This window comes from Monosiga brevicollis, genomic scaffold (assembly GCF_000002865.3).
Source record: "Monosiga brevicollis MX1 MONBRscaffold_6 genomic scaffold, whole genome shotgun sequence".
Taxonomy (NCBI): Eukaryota; class Choanoflagellata; order Craspedida; family Salpingoecidae; genus Monosiga; species Monosiga brevicollis.
Window position 1 is genome coordinate 1,372,280 of NW_001865043.1, and position 15,263 is coordinate 1,387,542.

The window sequence follows — 15,263 nt, forward strand, 5'->3', positions numbered from 1 at the left end:
GGGGGGGGGGGGGGGGGTTTGGGTGCTGCATCTTACTATGCCTTGCTTGTACCGTGTTGTGATTCTGGCTGCTATGATTCTGTTGCGTGTGCATGCACATACGCGCGCTTTGATGTGATGTGCTTTGATGTGATGTGATGTGGTGTGTGTGTGTGTCCGGGCACAGAATTTGTTCCAATCCTGACACGGGTGCAGGGGGGGCGCCACATTGATGATTTGCTGTCAAGCCGACTCAAGGAGCTCATGAGCGTCAATCTCAATCTGCAGCTGAAGCAAAGCCATTTTCCTTTGGTGGAACAAGCCTTCTGGCGCACCTGGTTCCGGATTTCAAGTAGGAATGAACGCAACACGTTTCTGGGGTTTCTGGAAGACTTGACTCAGATTTGCAAGCGACACGCTCAGGGATTTGATGTGCGCTACCGCAATTTCATCGAGGAGAACGAGGCTCAGTTTCAGCGCAGCGTCCTCACCGTTCTGCAAGAAGAGGCCGGGACTCCGCATGGCAACTTGTCTGCTATTAAATGCGCTTTGCGCTTTTTCGATGAGTTCCAGCGGTTGGGCTCCGTTTCTGAAGACATCTTGGAGCAGGCTGGCACCGCCTTGCTCACGTCTCCCCAGCGAAATCACAGAGCACTTACCAAGTTTGTGCTGCTCATTATGCATTCAAACGCCAACGTACGGCGACGCCTCATCGACAATTTTCTCACGCCGGACAAGCGGGCATGGCGTGCCTTTCGCAACGTCAATACGTCCTGCTCCAGCTGTTACTCTTTGCTGTTGGATCATTTGGTCACCGCCGAGTTGACGGATGACGACCTCAACGATTTTGTCGATCGCCACGTGGATCTTGTGGACGATAATGGGCATGCTTCGGACATTATCGTCCTCTCAGATGAGATGGCGCATTCGTCCGATTGGCAGGCTTCAACCCCCCCCGAGGACGATGATGACGCATCAACCCCGACCGGGGCCGCAGTCGATTTGGCTGCGGTCGACAATGATACTGCCAGCAATGCAAGTTTGGCCGAGGCAGAGCCAATTTTGAACGGGAGCATCGCACACGAAGGCCATGCGCTGCATGCATCCGACGTGCCTGACGCTTCCCCGCCAACCGGGACGGCCTTGGAACAGCAAGCGGCCGGCGAGCAGCCGGCCTCTGATCTGCGCGCAAGTCCATCGGCACAGGGAGATATGCCGTCGCAATCTTGGCTGACTGGTCAGCCCGTTTGTGACGACGAGCTGGAACAGGCCCTGTTTGAAACCATGGACACGCTTCTGGATCGCCTGAAGGAGTTGTTAAAACCAACGCGCGTGTACACGAGCCACATCAGTGAACATCCATTGCGCGGCTATACGACACGCTGCCTGGACTTTGAAGCTCCCTCCTGCCATCAAGCCTGTCCACCGGAGTCCTGGCTGCAACTTCGACTCTGTGCTGCAGGTCAGCTGGTGGCCTGGGAGGGTAGCAGTACCACACAACCCCGCATGTCGGCACTGGACCGTGAGCTAAAGCGGTTGAAACTCCTGACTGTTCCTCGCGAAGAGATGCCAGCCATGCACGCAAACGAGCGCGTACTCTACCGCTGGCAGCTTCCGGCGACGACCACTGCATTCTTGCCCCATGTGCGTTCCGGGCACTGTCGAGCCACGGTCACGCTCGAGAATGTGGCTACGGCTAGCACCGCATCACCCACATTGCGCCTCGAAGTTGTTGTCATGGCCCAGACCTGACGACCCGAGCAACAATGCACGCCCGACAAGGCATACTCACTCACGATCGCTCATTGTTTGAGCACGTGGTGAGGAACCTTAGACGGAACACGTTACCAAGGGCTGTACTATAGGAAAACGGGAGAAAAGGCAGGAAAGAATGAGGGAAGAGATATGAACCGAAACAGGCGCGAAAAGAAGCCGAGCTTTTCAAAAACGCGCACGGAATTGCAAACACGACATGGCCGGCGAGGAACCAGCACGTTTGGATCCCACAACGCATGCCACGTGGAGCAACACGCTTGTCTCTTGAAGATATCCCCCCAACCTTTTGAGGGCGCCGTCAACCCAAGTATCACGAACAACATGCAAAAAATAATAATTAAAATCTAAAAAAAAATATTTTTATGTAAATTTTTGTTACAATTTGTCTGATGGCGGCGCGCTTCGTGTCATGGTGGCTCGCGATTGGCCAGTAGCTCCTCGTGAAGGGCAGGTGCCTGATGTCAGAGGTCAAGCCTGGCAGAGCCACAGCAAGTGGGTTGGCGTGAGGAGCGGTGATTTAAATTGGTGGAGGCTCGCAATTCGTTTGTCGCAAGCGTCACCCCCGTGGAGCCAGATCTTACAATATACTGCCACGAAGACGAAACAATTGACAATTGGACCCAGAACTGGAGACTGGCTTTCGCCCATCACACAGTCCTACCCGTAAAACGCCTTCCGCATGTGCCAGTGAGAAAGGCATCACGCACAGGCACTCGACCCGAGAGAACGAACCAGCAATGGACAGCCGACACCGCTCGCTCGCTCGCATCGATCCCAATTCATTCAACTGTGATCACGTGCATGCACGCACGCATGTATCATTGGTACAAAAGCTCCTCTTCTCTCTCTTTTTATTTTTTACGCCCCGCCTTCCGCGCGCGCGCCTCAGTTTGGCAAAGCAGGCACGCTGCATGTACCGGCAGCTGGGCTTCATGGTGCATCTTTTTTGAACATCAGATGGCGTGCTGGGGCCAACCATCAAGATGCGTCGTTTGGTCCGCTTCGCTGTGCTTTCACCACTCGTGTTTCTCAGCCTTCTCCTGTTGTGGTGGACCTGGCCGCGAGGTATACCATGTTTGCTCGGCGAGCTGCTCGACGCGGCGGGCTGGACCAGGCTTCAACACTCATCCTCTGGTGTGGATTGGATGTGCATCCAGGAACTGGCAAGGCCATGCACGCCGGGACAGGGGAAGGGCCACTGGCTTTCCCGTTCGATGAAGTGGTGGAGAAGAGAACGAAATCAAGTGCCGGAAACATGGCTGTGCCGAGCAAGCATACCAGTGACAGCGGCTCTTTGGCACCCACCGCGGCCTTGCTCCCTATCGGCGCGCAAGTGGGGGCAAAGCCAAGCAAAGTAGATTGGAATTTGGCTGAGCGCCATGGTGGGCACGAGCAGGCAGCCGAAGAATACCGGCAAAAGAGGCCTGATGGCCACGCGGTGGATCAGCTTGATGTAATTGCTCAGCCATCGGCCGCTCTCACTCATCGGGGCCGCGCTGAGACTGAGGATGCCAGGAGCAAGACTGCCGCCAAGCTTGCTTGGCCGGATGCTGATGTAGATCTGGGTGATATCCCCAAAAGGGCCTTGAACGACGATCCAGTCTTGGATGATGACGATGGCGACGCTGAGGCATTGGCGTATGCCACCGACGATGATGATGCTGGGCTCAAGAGTGATCCAGCAGAAGCGGCAGCCAGGTTGCGCGATGTTGCTGAGTTGCAAGGTCGTCTCGACAACGCGCAAAGGGGGGTGGGAGCACCGCTAGACCGCCACAACCAGTTAGACAATCCTGGGCGTGTGGGCCTAGCTCAATCCAATTTGACTCAGCCTCGGAACTCAGATGGTGGCGATGCACTTTTGATGGCAGCGGATCCTGTCAATACGATGCATTCGTCCATGAAGCTATGCAGGTATGTGTGCGCCACGCATGTTCGTCTTCCTGGCCTCGTCACCTCAATCGTGTCATGGTGGTAGACCCGGTCGAGATGCGATGTGCCATTGTCGGCGAGACTGCCATGAGTGCTTCTACGATGATGCTCTCGAGGTGCGCATGTTGCATGCGCTCTTCGTCCCTTTCTTCGTTTCACGTTTCGGAAGACAATTCACCCTCTCAATGCTTTGGTGGTTGGGTCTGCATCCAGCAACTGGGCGCGTGCACGATATGCCGCAATGCCAGGTTTTTATGGAAGGGATCTTGTGTGGCCTCTTGTCCTACCGGAACCAAGGGCGGTGAGGCCCTTCGCGTTTGGTGGCAATCAACTAGAGTCGCTTTTTAGATTTAGTGCACGGCTCACGCTCCTTTTGGGGCTCTCCCACGGCCCGTGGCCTATACCCCCTTGTCTCCTAAATTGCTCAATTTGATAGCGGGGCACGGCAACTATGAGAAGCACTGCGTCATCTTAGAGTCTGGTGCGGGCAAGGCCAAGGCCGAGCAAGGCGTGGTCGGCATCCGCACGACCAAAGCGAAGTCAGCTGTGCGAAGCGTTGCAGCAGATGCGCGCTGCACCGACTGTGTGGTGGGTGCTTGCGACGCAGCGGACGGCTGTCTGGTCTGCGCCAATTTCAAGGTTAGATGCAGGGTCTTGCATTTCACAATGCCCAGCGAATTGGCATTTCGCCAATATGCAAGCCGGGCTTGCAAAGCCGACTCTTACCGGGTAACGTACGTTTGCGTAGTATCGTTTCAAGGGTCGATGCGTGGCGACCTGCCCCAAAGACATGCTGGGCAGCGGATCCGACCGTTTGGGTCGACGCTGTGTGAATCGCTTTCAGGCGGAGGCGGACTCCCTGTCTCAGGTACGCCATGATGCGAGGACGTGAAGGCTGGCGCCGGTGCTCATTTGCGTCTGCCTTTGGTTCCCATGTTCTCCATGACCCCGCTAGGAGGAAGCTGGGCATTCCATAGCCAAGGCAGCAAGCGCAGGTCCCGTATCCATATCCTGGAATCTGGACATTGCTCCTGCACAAGGTGGGCTCAGCGTGTTGTATTTCAGGCCCACCTTGACCGGGGGTGACAAATTTGAGGTGTCTAAAACGGATTTTTTAATGGTTTGCTTCTGGGCATGCGGTGTGGCGCAGCGGAAATCACTGTCTTGGTCGGTGCGACAGTGACCTGGGTCATTGATGGCCGGCATTCTATTACAAGTGGAACCCCTGGTCACCCTGATGGTGTGTAATGCCTGCACAGAGGCTTCGTGTGCACAACCTACGTTGCAGGTTTAGAGCCAGGTTTAGCTACGGTCATCCATTTTTTTATGGGACGTAGGTACATTCAGCAGCGGGGCGCCCGGCGCAGTCAAGCAGTTCTCGTATCGCTTCACGCAGCCGGGCGTGTTTCCGTATTTTTGTCGCTCCCATTCAGGTAAGTTGTTTGGTTGGTCACGCAGTGAGCCCGAACAATGCTCTGCATGCTGGCATGGTGTGATCCCACCATGTGGCACTCGGCTGGGGGCTACCGGACGCAACGTAGGTCGAATGCAGGGCAAAGTGACAGTGTTGGCTGCCCGGGCCAAGGCACCAGCCGCCGATGCCACTTACGTGCAACTCTTCAAGGGAAAACGCGCGGGGGTGGCGAATCCACAACGCTTTGATACAGGTATGGCGTGCAACGTGACGGTGATCGGCATTTGACATTCCTCTGGGTATGCGGGCTGCAAGACGTTTTAAGCTCATGTTGACCTGGATGATCCTGTAGCCATGCAAGCCGACTTCATTGTGTTTGAGCAGGCCAACCTATCTCTCGAGGCTTGCCAGACCGTCTGTACACGCCAAAGTGCTTGCCGCGGTTCGTGGCTCTGTGGAGCAAGCAAAAGTGCCGAGGCAGGGTTGACGTGACATGCTGACTTGATGCGGTATGCGCCTTTGATGCAGGGGTGTACTATTTCGTTGCGTCGCGCCGTTGCCGGGGCCTAGCCAGCTTCGGTGTGGCGGGTATAGCCACCAACATCAATGCTGATAGCTACGCCAAGATTGCTCAATCGCTGCGGGCAATCGAGCCCGTGTGAAGCCAACCTGAGACCGCCGCACGATGGGAAGATTAAGTTATAATTATTAACATAGGGGACGAGCATCAAAGCTATGAAGCGTCCATATCAAATTGATCTAAAAAGCTACGCAGAACCTGCCTCAGGCCTTTGAGGCCATGGCGGTGCCAAGGTCAAGGTTGCGGTACCTGGGAGCCTTGGTGGAGGCAAGGGCCAGCGGGAGACTGTCGGAGCAGACCCATGTGCTTAGGCTCTCCTCCCAAAGCCACACTTTTTTTTTTTTTGAACATTTCCTTTGAGGAGGTGACCAAATGTTGTTTTTCGCTGATCTCTGATTCGTTTGTTATACTCATCTCAATCTCTGTCTTGCGTTGCGATGTATTGACTCTCTCTGATTGCCTTGATTCTTTACCCTTTTTGATACACATTTTCGCGATCATAAGTGCCTTTCTCTGTTCCTGTTTCAGTTTCTGGCTCCCTCTCTCTGTCTCTCTGTCTCTCTGTCTCTCTGTCTCTGTCTCTCTACTTTTCTGGTCAAGACCGGCGCGATGAATGATGAGGTGCGAGTGATGGCGGCGCCTGGGGCACAGACCGTAGAGGAGACAGACCTGCTATCCTCGGTGGGAAGAGCGCGTGGGCTGGTGGTCAAAAGAATTTTTGGTGTGCTTCCCTCATGTGGTGATAGACGGTTGTGCAAGTGTTCAGCGGTCAGGTGCTGACCCAGGCTCAGCAGGTGAGCTTTTTTTGAGGTGACCCCCGGCGATATGTGGTCGCCGCCCGCACCCAGTGCATGGCATTCCAGTCACGGCAGGGGATCGCCCATGATATGCGCCCCTTTCTGTTGATAGAGCCTGATCAACGAGCTCATTACGGAGATCGGCCGGGCCGATGCCCTGCAAGTGCGACACGCAGCCATCGCCGGCCTGGCCGCTCAATCCTACATCCAGTCGCAGGCTCTTGGTGATCCTACGGTGCGCCGCCTGGGAACAAGGCTTGGTGGTTGGGTCCAAGCAAACTGCACACTCTGTAGCCTGACCCTGTTTGCTTCTCATCTCGCACTAGCACGATGATTTTGTGTTGTACCGCAACCTCTTGCACTCCTTTGAAGCCAATGTACGTGAGCACACTCGTGCACTTGCCTGCACCCGCCCGGCCCCCATGTGCGCCTGTGCGTGCACTCACCAAAGCGCTTTGCTTAGTTTGACAAACTCCCAGCCGATTATCAATGGCGCTCACAAATGCCGGCGACTCCCATCACTCCAACAACATCCAAGACTTCGGTACGCCGGCGCAGCCTTGCCCTGCTGCTGCATTGACCTTGTTTATTTTATTCACTGACATCCCACTTGACGCACCACCTCCCGTGGTCCGCGCCCACAGCTCAAAAACAGCCGTCGGCGTCAAAGCAGCTTGCAAATCGAGTAAGTGTCTTTTGTCATGCCATTCACTCAAACCTCGGCCCGCACACAAGCCAGCTATCGTATATTTCGCACCCGTGGGAAAATTGCTCAGCGAGCAGACCATCCAAAGTGTGAATAGTATCGGGTCTTATGAACTGCAATGTGTTTCTTAGTTTTGTGGAGGTCAAGGGGCACCTCGAGCCGTACGTTTAAGCATTGCACTGGAGCCTGTCTGTTGCCGCCATTCTGGCCCATATTGATACGTGCCGGTAGCTGACGGCTGTTTTTTTTTTTTTTTTTTTCTCAATAACCTCTTTGCTCAAACTGTGGGGGCACGATGGTATAAACATGTGGGCACACTAACACGGAGCGCAGTGATCCCATCAGCTGCTGTGTTTGGATCGGTGCACAGGCGCAGCTGTCCCAGTGTCCCGTGCTCGGTCGGCACGCGGTCCACCGCTTTATCCAATTGCTTGAGAAAAAGTGAGCCACATGACAATCTCGCTGCTCGAGTCCTTTGACGTGCTCATCCGAATGATCGTGCCTCGGTCATAGCTTCGCCATGCCACGGGACGCGCTCTACTGCTTGACGACCTATGTTAGCTTGCCTGCACCCGTGGAAGAGCTCGAACAGCTTTTGGCAGCTGTCGAAGCTTTTGCACAGCCCCGTTGCTACGATCTTGTTCTTGAGGTACGGGCTCCCCGAATAGCAAAGAAGCGTGTTCCGTCACAGCTCATTCCCGACCAAAAATCTTGGAGCTCGCCTCACCCCCCTGGTTTCTCTTTGACATATCGCATGTGTATCGTTGGCATCCATGGTCAGGCCGTTCCGGCAGGTCGAGCCAAGCTGCAGGCGCTGCGCGCCCCGTCTGTCGTAGAACAACTTCGCCACTTGGGTCTGGTGATGGGCACTTTGCCACAAGCCGACGGTCAAACGGCGCTCCCAGAGGTCAAGTCGCTGGCCAGCGAGTCCTCACCCGCGGTGTCGGCCGTGTCACCCGCGTCACAGCCAAACGCAGTGAACGAAGCACCAGCTAATCCAACCACAGCACGCGCAGAGCAGTCATCGGCGCAGCCAACAGCAACCAAGACCTTGGCGCCCACAGCATCATCAGAGATCTCCCAGCCGGCCCGTGAGGTGGACTTTATGGCTCCTGTCACCACAAAGCGACCGAGTGAAGTGCTGGAATCGATCGTCTAGGAAAAGAGCCCGTGGCCGTATCGATGCCGTCCCGGCCAGTCAAGGGTGTCGTGACCGGCTGTGTGCAGGCCAGACCGCACATTTTTAATTCAGATTATTCTTGTTGTTTGAGCTGACAACTTCAATGTACTGGGAGCCATCTTCACGAACATCTGTTCGGTCAGTTTTGATGACGAGCTGGCTTTTAGTCGAGCGCAAATGAACTTTGGGACACTCTGTCGAAGGAGCAGCAGCGGACCAGGCGGAATGAGAAGGAACGAGAAAAGATAGAAAAATGAATTGTTTTCCAATGCTGCTTGCGCACAAATGCAGAAAGGGTGCACTCAGCGCGGTCAAAAGAACAAACAAACAAACAAAATGGCGGCCGACAGGGGCGATCAGAAGTACGAGGCCAAGTACATGAGACAGCATCAGATTGGAACAAAAGAGAGAGGAGACATCAGACGGCCGAGCAATGTGCTCAAAACAAGGTGAGAGTCTCACAGGCGAGCTGGTTCTGGCCACCGGTATAATAAGACTGGCAATTATTGCCGCAGGTGCTATCGGCGTTGTTGGTGCAATGTACACTACCAGAGCAAGGGATATCCGTGCAACCTGCGCAGGTTGGGTAGCAGTTAGCCGTCGTGTCCGATGCTCAACTCCAAAGTCAGACCCTCTTTTCGTTCCCCTTCTCTTCGATACTTTTTGTTGTTTCTTCTTGCAAGAAAAGAAGAGAGCACATCTTGGCAGGACAAAACACACAGCATGGCAGTGGGGGAGCGAGGCAGCAAGGGTCGTGGCGTACGTACGTCGGCAAATGAGTGTATCGGTCAAGTCGACGTAGAAGCCTGGGCCACAGGCGCAATTGGTGGGAGCAGTGCCACAGGTCGATGCTTTGCAGGCATTGGTCGAAATGCAATCGTCTGCAAGGCGCATCGGCACATTGGCAGGCAATATGTGGTAAGGATTGAGGCCAGGAAATGGTGGACAGGTACGGGCAGCGGCGCGGGGTGAGCAGCGCACCACTAGACCAATGCAGGGTCACGGGCGTGGCCGCATTGTTGGCTTGGTCCCGCGCAAAGATCTGAAACTGGTGGCGACCGGCAGGGAGAGGTGGAACATCGACCTGCATGACACCGGCGGCGGTGGCGTCATTGTTGCAATAGGCACGAGTGCCGGCGTCCAGCTGGCAGAGCCAGACCACGGGCTCGGTGCTGGTGAGGCGAAGAATAGAGGTCGCGCTGGGCGCCACCACCAGGTTGGGCTGGGCAGCAACTGTGAGCGTGGGAGCTGTCAGGTCGATGGTCCAGTTCAGGATGACCTGTTGTCCATTGTTGGTGGCGACGGTGAATGTGTGGAAGCCCTCGCCCAGGTTGTCGGCGGTTGTGAAAGGAGAGGTGCAGGGCGCGGTGGCAGCGCCATCCAAGCTGCAGGCAAAGGTGGTCGTAAAGTCGGCTGTATCCTCAAACGTAAAAGTGGCAATCTGGCTGTTGACCACGGAGGCCGGCGCATCGGCGGGCGTGCTTGCAATCCCGTCATCTCGACGCGCCACCAGCGACCCTTTGGAAAGCGATTGGTGAGCGAGGCGATCGGCAGTATCGCCCACACGGGACAAACCAGCCCCACGAACAACTTACCCTGGGTGGCGCTTAGCACCTGCAAAACAAGGGCTGTCGCCAGCAAGAGATGACTCGGCATGGTGGCGGCAAAGCACTGGACTGTTTGCAACGCGGATTCTGTTCGTTCCCAGCCCAAAGCGACGGACAAAGTAACGATCCAGTTCGAAAAACAGAAGCGATAGGCTCGAAAAGATCAACAGGCAAAAGCCAGCAGCTCCCAGGCACCAAAAGGGCAACCAACAGAGAGCAAGACGCGCGCAGAAGGAAATCCCCGCCTCGCAACAGATTTGCCTGCAAGCAAGCATTGTTCTCTCGGTGCTAAAAATAGTGTCTCGTACAAATGCTGACAATTGAGCCGGAGTGCCCAAGTTGGCAACAAGCTTGAAACACTGCTTGCTTTGGCGCGCTGCGGAAACCCCAAAAATAGGTGCTTGAAGTTACTACGAGCTGTCGTTGGAAACCGCATAAACCAACATTATCAAGACATTTACTGAATTATCAGCATGCACAGAGAGAGAGAGAGAGAGAGAGAGAAGAGAGAGAGAGAGAGAGAGAGAGAGAGAGAGAGAGAGAGAGAGAGAGAGAGAGAGAGAGAGAGAGAGATTTTTTTTTTTTGAAGACGTCGACCGAGCTGGCTGCGCTGAGCGCGGGTGTGCTTCTTCCGGCTGATGCTTCGTCCGGCTGATCCTTGTGGAACTAGTTCGAGGAAGAGAAGGGGGAGGGGATATGGGGAGGTGAGCACGGAGGCACGCGTGGAAAATTGGTACCTGTGTGGGCCGTTTTATCTCATTTTTGATAGAGGTGGGATGGCTGAGCCGGGACAGGTCGTGCGAGCCTCAAGTCACAAAGTTGGCCTTTTCCCTCCTGCCTCGACTCTGTCGTCGTCCAGCAGCGCCCTCAATCCCACACGTATACTGCCTTTATTTTTCTTGTGCGCAGCCAAGGGATTGGGAGCTGATTTACGAAGACCCCCAGCTTGGTGTCGATTCGACCCCCTAGCTATACCGCCCGCCCTCCCAGCTCGCCCATCCCATCATCATGTTTAGCTGGTTTCGACGTCGCCCCAGCTCGCCCCTTGCCGTGTCTGCGGACTCGGATCCCATCCAGGTTGGCCTGGCGTAATCCACGCCCGTTATTCTTTGTAACGCATTCAACCCTTGTGGCCATGGTTGCCAAGCTCATAGCTGCTAACTCATATCCTTGTACCTACATGCTTGGTCAGCAATTGATGGATGCCGTCCTCAACGACCGCTCTTCCCAGATACAAGCCCTTCTTGATACCAACAAGCTTGATGTTCACTTTCGCTACGGCCGAGCCAAGCGTGGCCTGTGCCACACGGCGGCCAGCTTTGGTGCTTATCAATGCCTGCGCCTGCTCGCGGCACGCGGCTGCGACATCAACCAGCGCGATGTCGGCAACCTCACCCCCATTATGCTAGCTGCTCGCAACGGCCACAGCGCCACCGTCTCTTTGCTCGTCAAAGAACTCCATGCCGGTGCGGCCCGGCTGTTTGTTTCTAAAGGCCAGAAACGGTTCAGCACAAGGCAGGATTTGCTCAGTTCTTCAGGTCCTGGGTAGCTCACGGCCAACGGTCTGGGTCCCGTTGCCTGCGCCCAACCCTACACAGATTTGACGGCCACGGACGACGTCGGGTTTACGGTGCTGCATTGGCTTGCCAGCAACGGTCGCCACGAACCCCTGGCCATGCTCCTCAAGTCTGGGCTTGACATCCACACCCGAGACCGCCACCAAAGGGTGCGCTTCCCGTCCCAACACACGGGGTTCATCCGGCTGTGATCTTGAGTAGGCCACCGTATCTCTCACCACCTACTGGACCCATAGACGTTGCTGCACGTAGCGTGTCATGCAGGACATCACAATGTGGTTCGCTTCTTGCTGCGCAACGGCATGGATGTCAACGGCACGGATGAGGATCGGCGCACCGCCTTGCATCACGTCTGCATCCACAACCAGCTGACCTGTGTGGAAATACTCTTGGCGCATCATGCCATCTTTGGGCCTGACAGGTAGGAACCTGCCACCCGTCTGTTGGCCGGATGCGTCCTTGTGGTACGGCAATGATATCCAGTCTCACGCATTCCCTCTTACCCATCTGGTATTATCGGGGAATTGGTTCAGCATGGGCATGACACCAATGCAATACTCCCTGCAAAATCCCGAACCAAAACTTCTGCTGATGCTGCTTGATTACTATCCGGCCGGCTTCAAGGATATTTGGGCCGCCGCTCGTGACGCCAGCGTAGAGATTGCGCCGGTATGTCCTCCTCAGGCTACAGTGGCCTGACGATATCTTTGTGCCTGTGGGCTCAATTTGGGGCTGCTCGCCGCTGCCACATAGATTGTTCGAGTTCTGTCCCTCTGGTGTACACAGCACGGGCCCAATGTTATCAAGGTGCAGCTTTGTTCGCGCGTAACCATCATTATTGCCAGCCCTGTGCGGGTTGTCGCCTCACCTGCACTTGCTCCTTTGCGTCCAAATCCCCAGGACGTCCTCAATACCCTGGTGGATCAGTATGGGACTTTGGTCAAGAGCAGTCTGTGCCACACGTCCGGGCAGCAGATTGAAGTGGCGGGAGCTCAGCGCTTTGCCTCCTTGATCGAGGGTGTTGTGAATACGCTCCGCCTTGATGGCGAGCTAGCCAAGGAATCCCTACTTCACCACCACGCTGCCTCCATTCTCGGTCGCCTGCTGGAGGTTGGCAATGGCTCTCTCGCTCATGGCCCATTCCACCCGGAGGCCCCGCAGCAATGACAAAATCTCCTCATCCTCACTCTCGGCTTTTCTCGGTCTCCCCGTCTCTCTGTCTCCCTTCTCCTCTTTTGCGCACGTGTGCGGTTTGCACCTTCCACGCAGACCAAAATGGTGATGGGCTCTTGGATGGACATCTTGACGGCCGAGCTGGGGGAAGCAGCTTCGGCAACATCGACCGACTCAGAGACAGCTCCCGTAGCGCCACCCATACACAGCGTGTATCTGGAGCGCTTGGCCGGCATCTTGGCCAGCTTCTTCCATTTGGGTCGTTTGTGGCTGGTAGAGAATTCCGAGTACCGGCTGCAGGAGTTGAGCAGCGACACCACCCAAGACTGGCTCGGCCAATATCTGCCTCTGTTCGAAGCGTGGATTCAAGAGGACTGCCGTGTCTTCCTGCATCAATTTGGTTTTATCATGGACTGCTCTCGCCTCCTACCCCGTGCGTGCTGACTGGCTCTTCAAACCGATTCCAAAAAGCTCTTCCGAAACACCTCGTGATTATCTTCCGGCTCGCAATTGTACCCTCACTATGTGCTGTGGTGGTAGACTTTCAAAACATTTTGCAAACAGGGCCGGTGCAAATTCGCCTCGAGTGGCTGCAAGAGCATTTACCCGGTCGTCTGGCCGCCGCCGAGAGCAACGGGCGTGCCCAACACTCGCCGACGTTGACCGTGGACCGCAGTGCTCTTCTGGACTCTTCGTGCCAGCGTCTGCTGCGCATGGATGCCCTAGAACTGCAGCGGGCGCTAGACATTACTTTTGCTGATGAGGCCGGCCAGGTATGAATGGGTTGTCGTTGGTGCTGTGATTCGTCAATGCACCAGTCGTGTGCAGCCGCGCTGTGCTGACCCATTTGATGATGCAGGGACAAGGTGTGGTACGCGAGTGGTTCAACCTGTTGAGCAAGGAACTTTTCAATCCCGACTACGCCCTCTTCGTCGATTCAGAGGGTGGGTGCATGCCTACCCACACATGGCGGCTTCCGTGGACGCAGAGGCAATTGCAAGGCGCAACAGGGCCACGGCGGCGATCCTCGTTCTTGTCTCAGGCATCTTCCTCACGCATCCATCCTTTTGGCGGAATCATCCTTGTGCCCATAGACGGCGCTATCATTCACTCCGGCTCTCATGTCAATGCCGATCACCTCAGCTACTACCGCTTTGCCGGCCGTCTTCTGGCGTTGGCGATTATTCACAGGATCACCCCGGGTATCCAGCTCTCCCGCGTTCTTATTTGTCAGATGATGGGCCTACCGCCCTCATTGCAGGTAAGGGGATGGGCGCCTGTCTTGTCTGACGCTTGCTGGGGTGAATTCACGAGGGCGCTTAACCTGCATTCCACTGATGGCGTTTTGACTGGCTCTATCGCACGCGCCGTTGCAACTCTTGTGGGTGCTCAGGACTTGCGGCTTCTTGATCCTCAATTTGTTCAATCCACCCAGTGGTTGTTGGATCACGACGTGGAGCAAGCAGGTCTGGACCTGACGTTTGCCGTCGACGTGTTTGAGTACGGCCAGCAAACCACCGTGGAGCTGATTCCTCGCGGCGCTTCGATTGCCGTGACTGAGGTGTGTGCGCCCTCTTCGCTTCAGTTTGTGCCGCCTTGACAGTTTTACATGACTCAATCTTGTTTCCACATGTTGCTGGCCTCAGGTCAACAAGGCACAGTATGTATCACTTCTGTGCGCACACAAGGCGGGAACTGATATTCGTGCTCAGGTGGCGGCACTCCGCGAGGGCTGGAGTGACATTATTCAGCCTCAACTTCAAGTGTACGGCTGCCCTGTCCTGGTGCTCAGATCTGCTTTACGTGAGGGTGATGCCGTAATGTTCATGGTTGGGTAATTGCCGCGTCTGGTGGCAGGCTGATAAGCGTGGATGAAGTTCAAGCGCTGGTTGCTGGACAGCACCAGCTTGATGTCAACGCTTGGCGCGCCCATACGGAATACAGGTGGGTTACTGCCATGACCAGCCCTAGTGTCAGAGGTCGAAACTCTCATCAACAGTGTTTATGGGCATGCACAGTAACTTTGAGCCGACCGACGACGTGATTGTGTGGTTTTGGGAGCTTGTCGAGGGGATGAGCGAGGCACAGCGCGCCCTCTTGCTGCAGTTTGCAACTGGCAGCTCCAAGCTACCCCATGGTGGTTTTCCTGCTTTGGTAAGAGCGAATGGAGCAAGTCTTGGTCAGGAACTTTTGGGCAGCTATCAAATGTAGCTCATGGTGGGTGGTGATTCGCGTTTGTGGTTGGCATAGAAACTGCTGAATCAGTGCGCGTTTACAGTGTCGCGGGCCACGGATATGAATGCGGCACACGCTCGGGCCGCCGCTCGAGCAGCGCAGGTCGTTGCACCCGTCGACCCTGATGTGCATGGTGTACCCAATGATCCCTCGCGAGAACCTCGGGACGGGCTGGACGGGCTGGATGGCCAGCCTTTACCCACGGCCAGCACTTGGTACGGGCTTGTTTTGCAATCTTCGCTTGTGCCCGCGTGACGTGCTTGACCTGTTGGTACCAATCTTGCTCATGCGTCTGCCGGTCCTCCACCTG

At 55.6% G+C, this 15,263-nt stretch overlaps 5 protein-coding genes across 5 annotated transcripts in view; 3 read left to right on the forward strand and 2 right to left on the reverse strand.

The window, feature by feature from the left end:
* The window catches only part of MONBRDRAFT_36606 (uncharacterized protein), a gene marked incomplete at its 5' end in the record, with an annotated part of 3,980 nt that extends 1,870 nt beyond the window's left edge, over positions 1-2,110 (forward strand). The window contains one exon of the mRNA XM_001744543.1: positions 167-2,110. Within this exon, the coding sequence (XP_001744595.1) occupies positions 167-1,731 (1,565 nt within the window). The 3' untranslated portion in view covers positions 1,732-2,110. The remainder of the gene's footprint in view (positions 1-166) is intronic.
* A 628-nt stretch (positions 2,111-2,738) lies between these two features.
* On the forward strand, positions 2,739-8,340 carry MONBRDRAFT_24423 (uncharacterized protein; the record flags this gene model as incomplete). Its single annotated transcript, XM_001744544.1, has 19 exons — positions 2,739-2,820; positions 2,913-3,666; positions 3,731-3,800; positions 3,898-3,985; positions 4,121-4,323; positions 4,433-4,552; positions 4,640-4,724; positions 5,022-5,117; positions 5,226-5,351; positions 5,451-5,540; positions 5,627-5,754; positions 6,207-6,299; positions 6,425-6,472; positions 6,588-6,710; positions 6,802-6,852; positions 6,939-7,019; positions 7,552-7,622; positions 7,695-7,830; positions 7,963-8,340. 19 exons carry the CDS (start codon positions 2,739-2,741, stop codon positions 8,338-8,340), a joined length of 2,823 nt encoding a protein of 940 aa, XP_001744596.1.
* Positions 8,341-8,800: 460 nt separating this feature from the next.
* MONBRDRAFT_7244 (uncharacterized protein) lies at positions 8,801-10,017 on the reverse strand (the record flags this gene model as incomplete). The annotated part of the gene is made up of 3 exons (XM_001744747.1): positions 8,801-8,906; positions 9,129-9,879; positions 9,957-10,017. The coding sequence occupies 3 exons, from the start codon at positions 10,015-10,017 to the stop codon at positions 8,801-8,803; spliced, it is 918 nt and encodes a 305-aa protein (XP_001744799.1).
* Positions 10,018-10,436: 419 nt separating this feature from the next.
* On the reverse strand, positions 10,437-11,041 carry MONBRDRAFT_24425 (uncharacterized protein; the record flags this gene model as incomplete). Its single annotated transcript, XM_001744748.1, has 3 exons — positions 10,437-10,634; positions 10,706-10,748; positions 10,944-11,041. 3 exons carry the CDS (start codon positions 11,039-11,041, stop codon positions 10,437-10,439), a joined length of 339 nt encoding a protein of 112 aa, XP_001744800.1.
* A 2,243-nt stretch (positions 11,042-13,284) lies between these two features.
* On the forward strand, positions 13,285-14,929 carry MONBRDRAFT_15999 (uncharacterized protein; the record flags this gene model as incomplete). Its single annotated transcript, XM_001744545.1, has 6 exons — positions 13,285-13,491; positions 13,578-13,662; positions 13,813-13,979; positions 14,112-14,281; positions 14,585-14,666; positions 14,789-14,929. Coding segments are annotated over 6 exons (852 nt in total), but the record flags the coding sequence as incomplete, so codon positions are not given.
* Between the last annotated feature and the right edge of the window lie 334 nt (positions 14,930-15,263).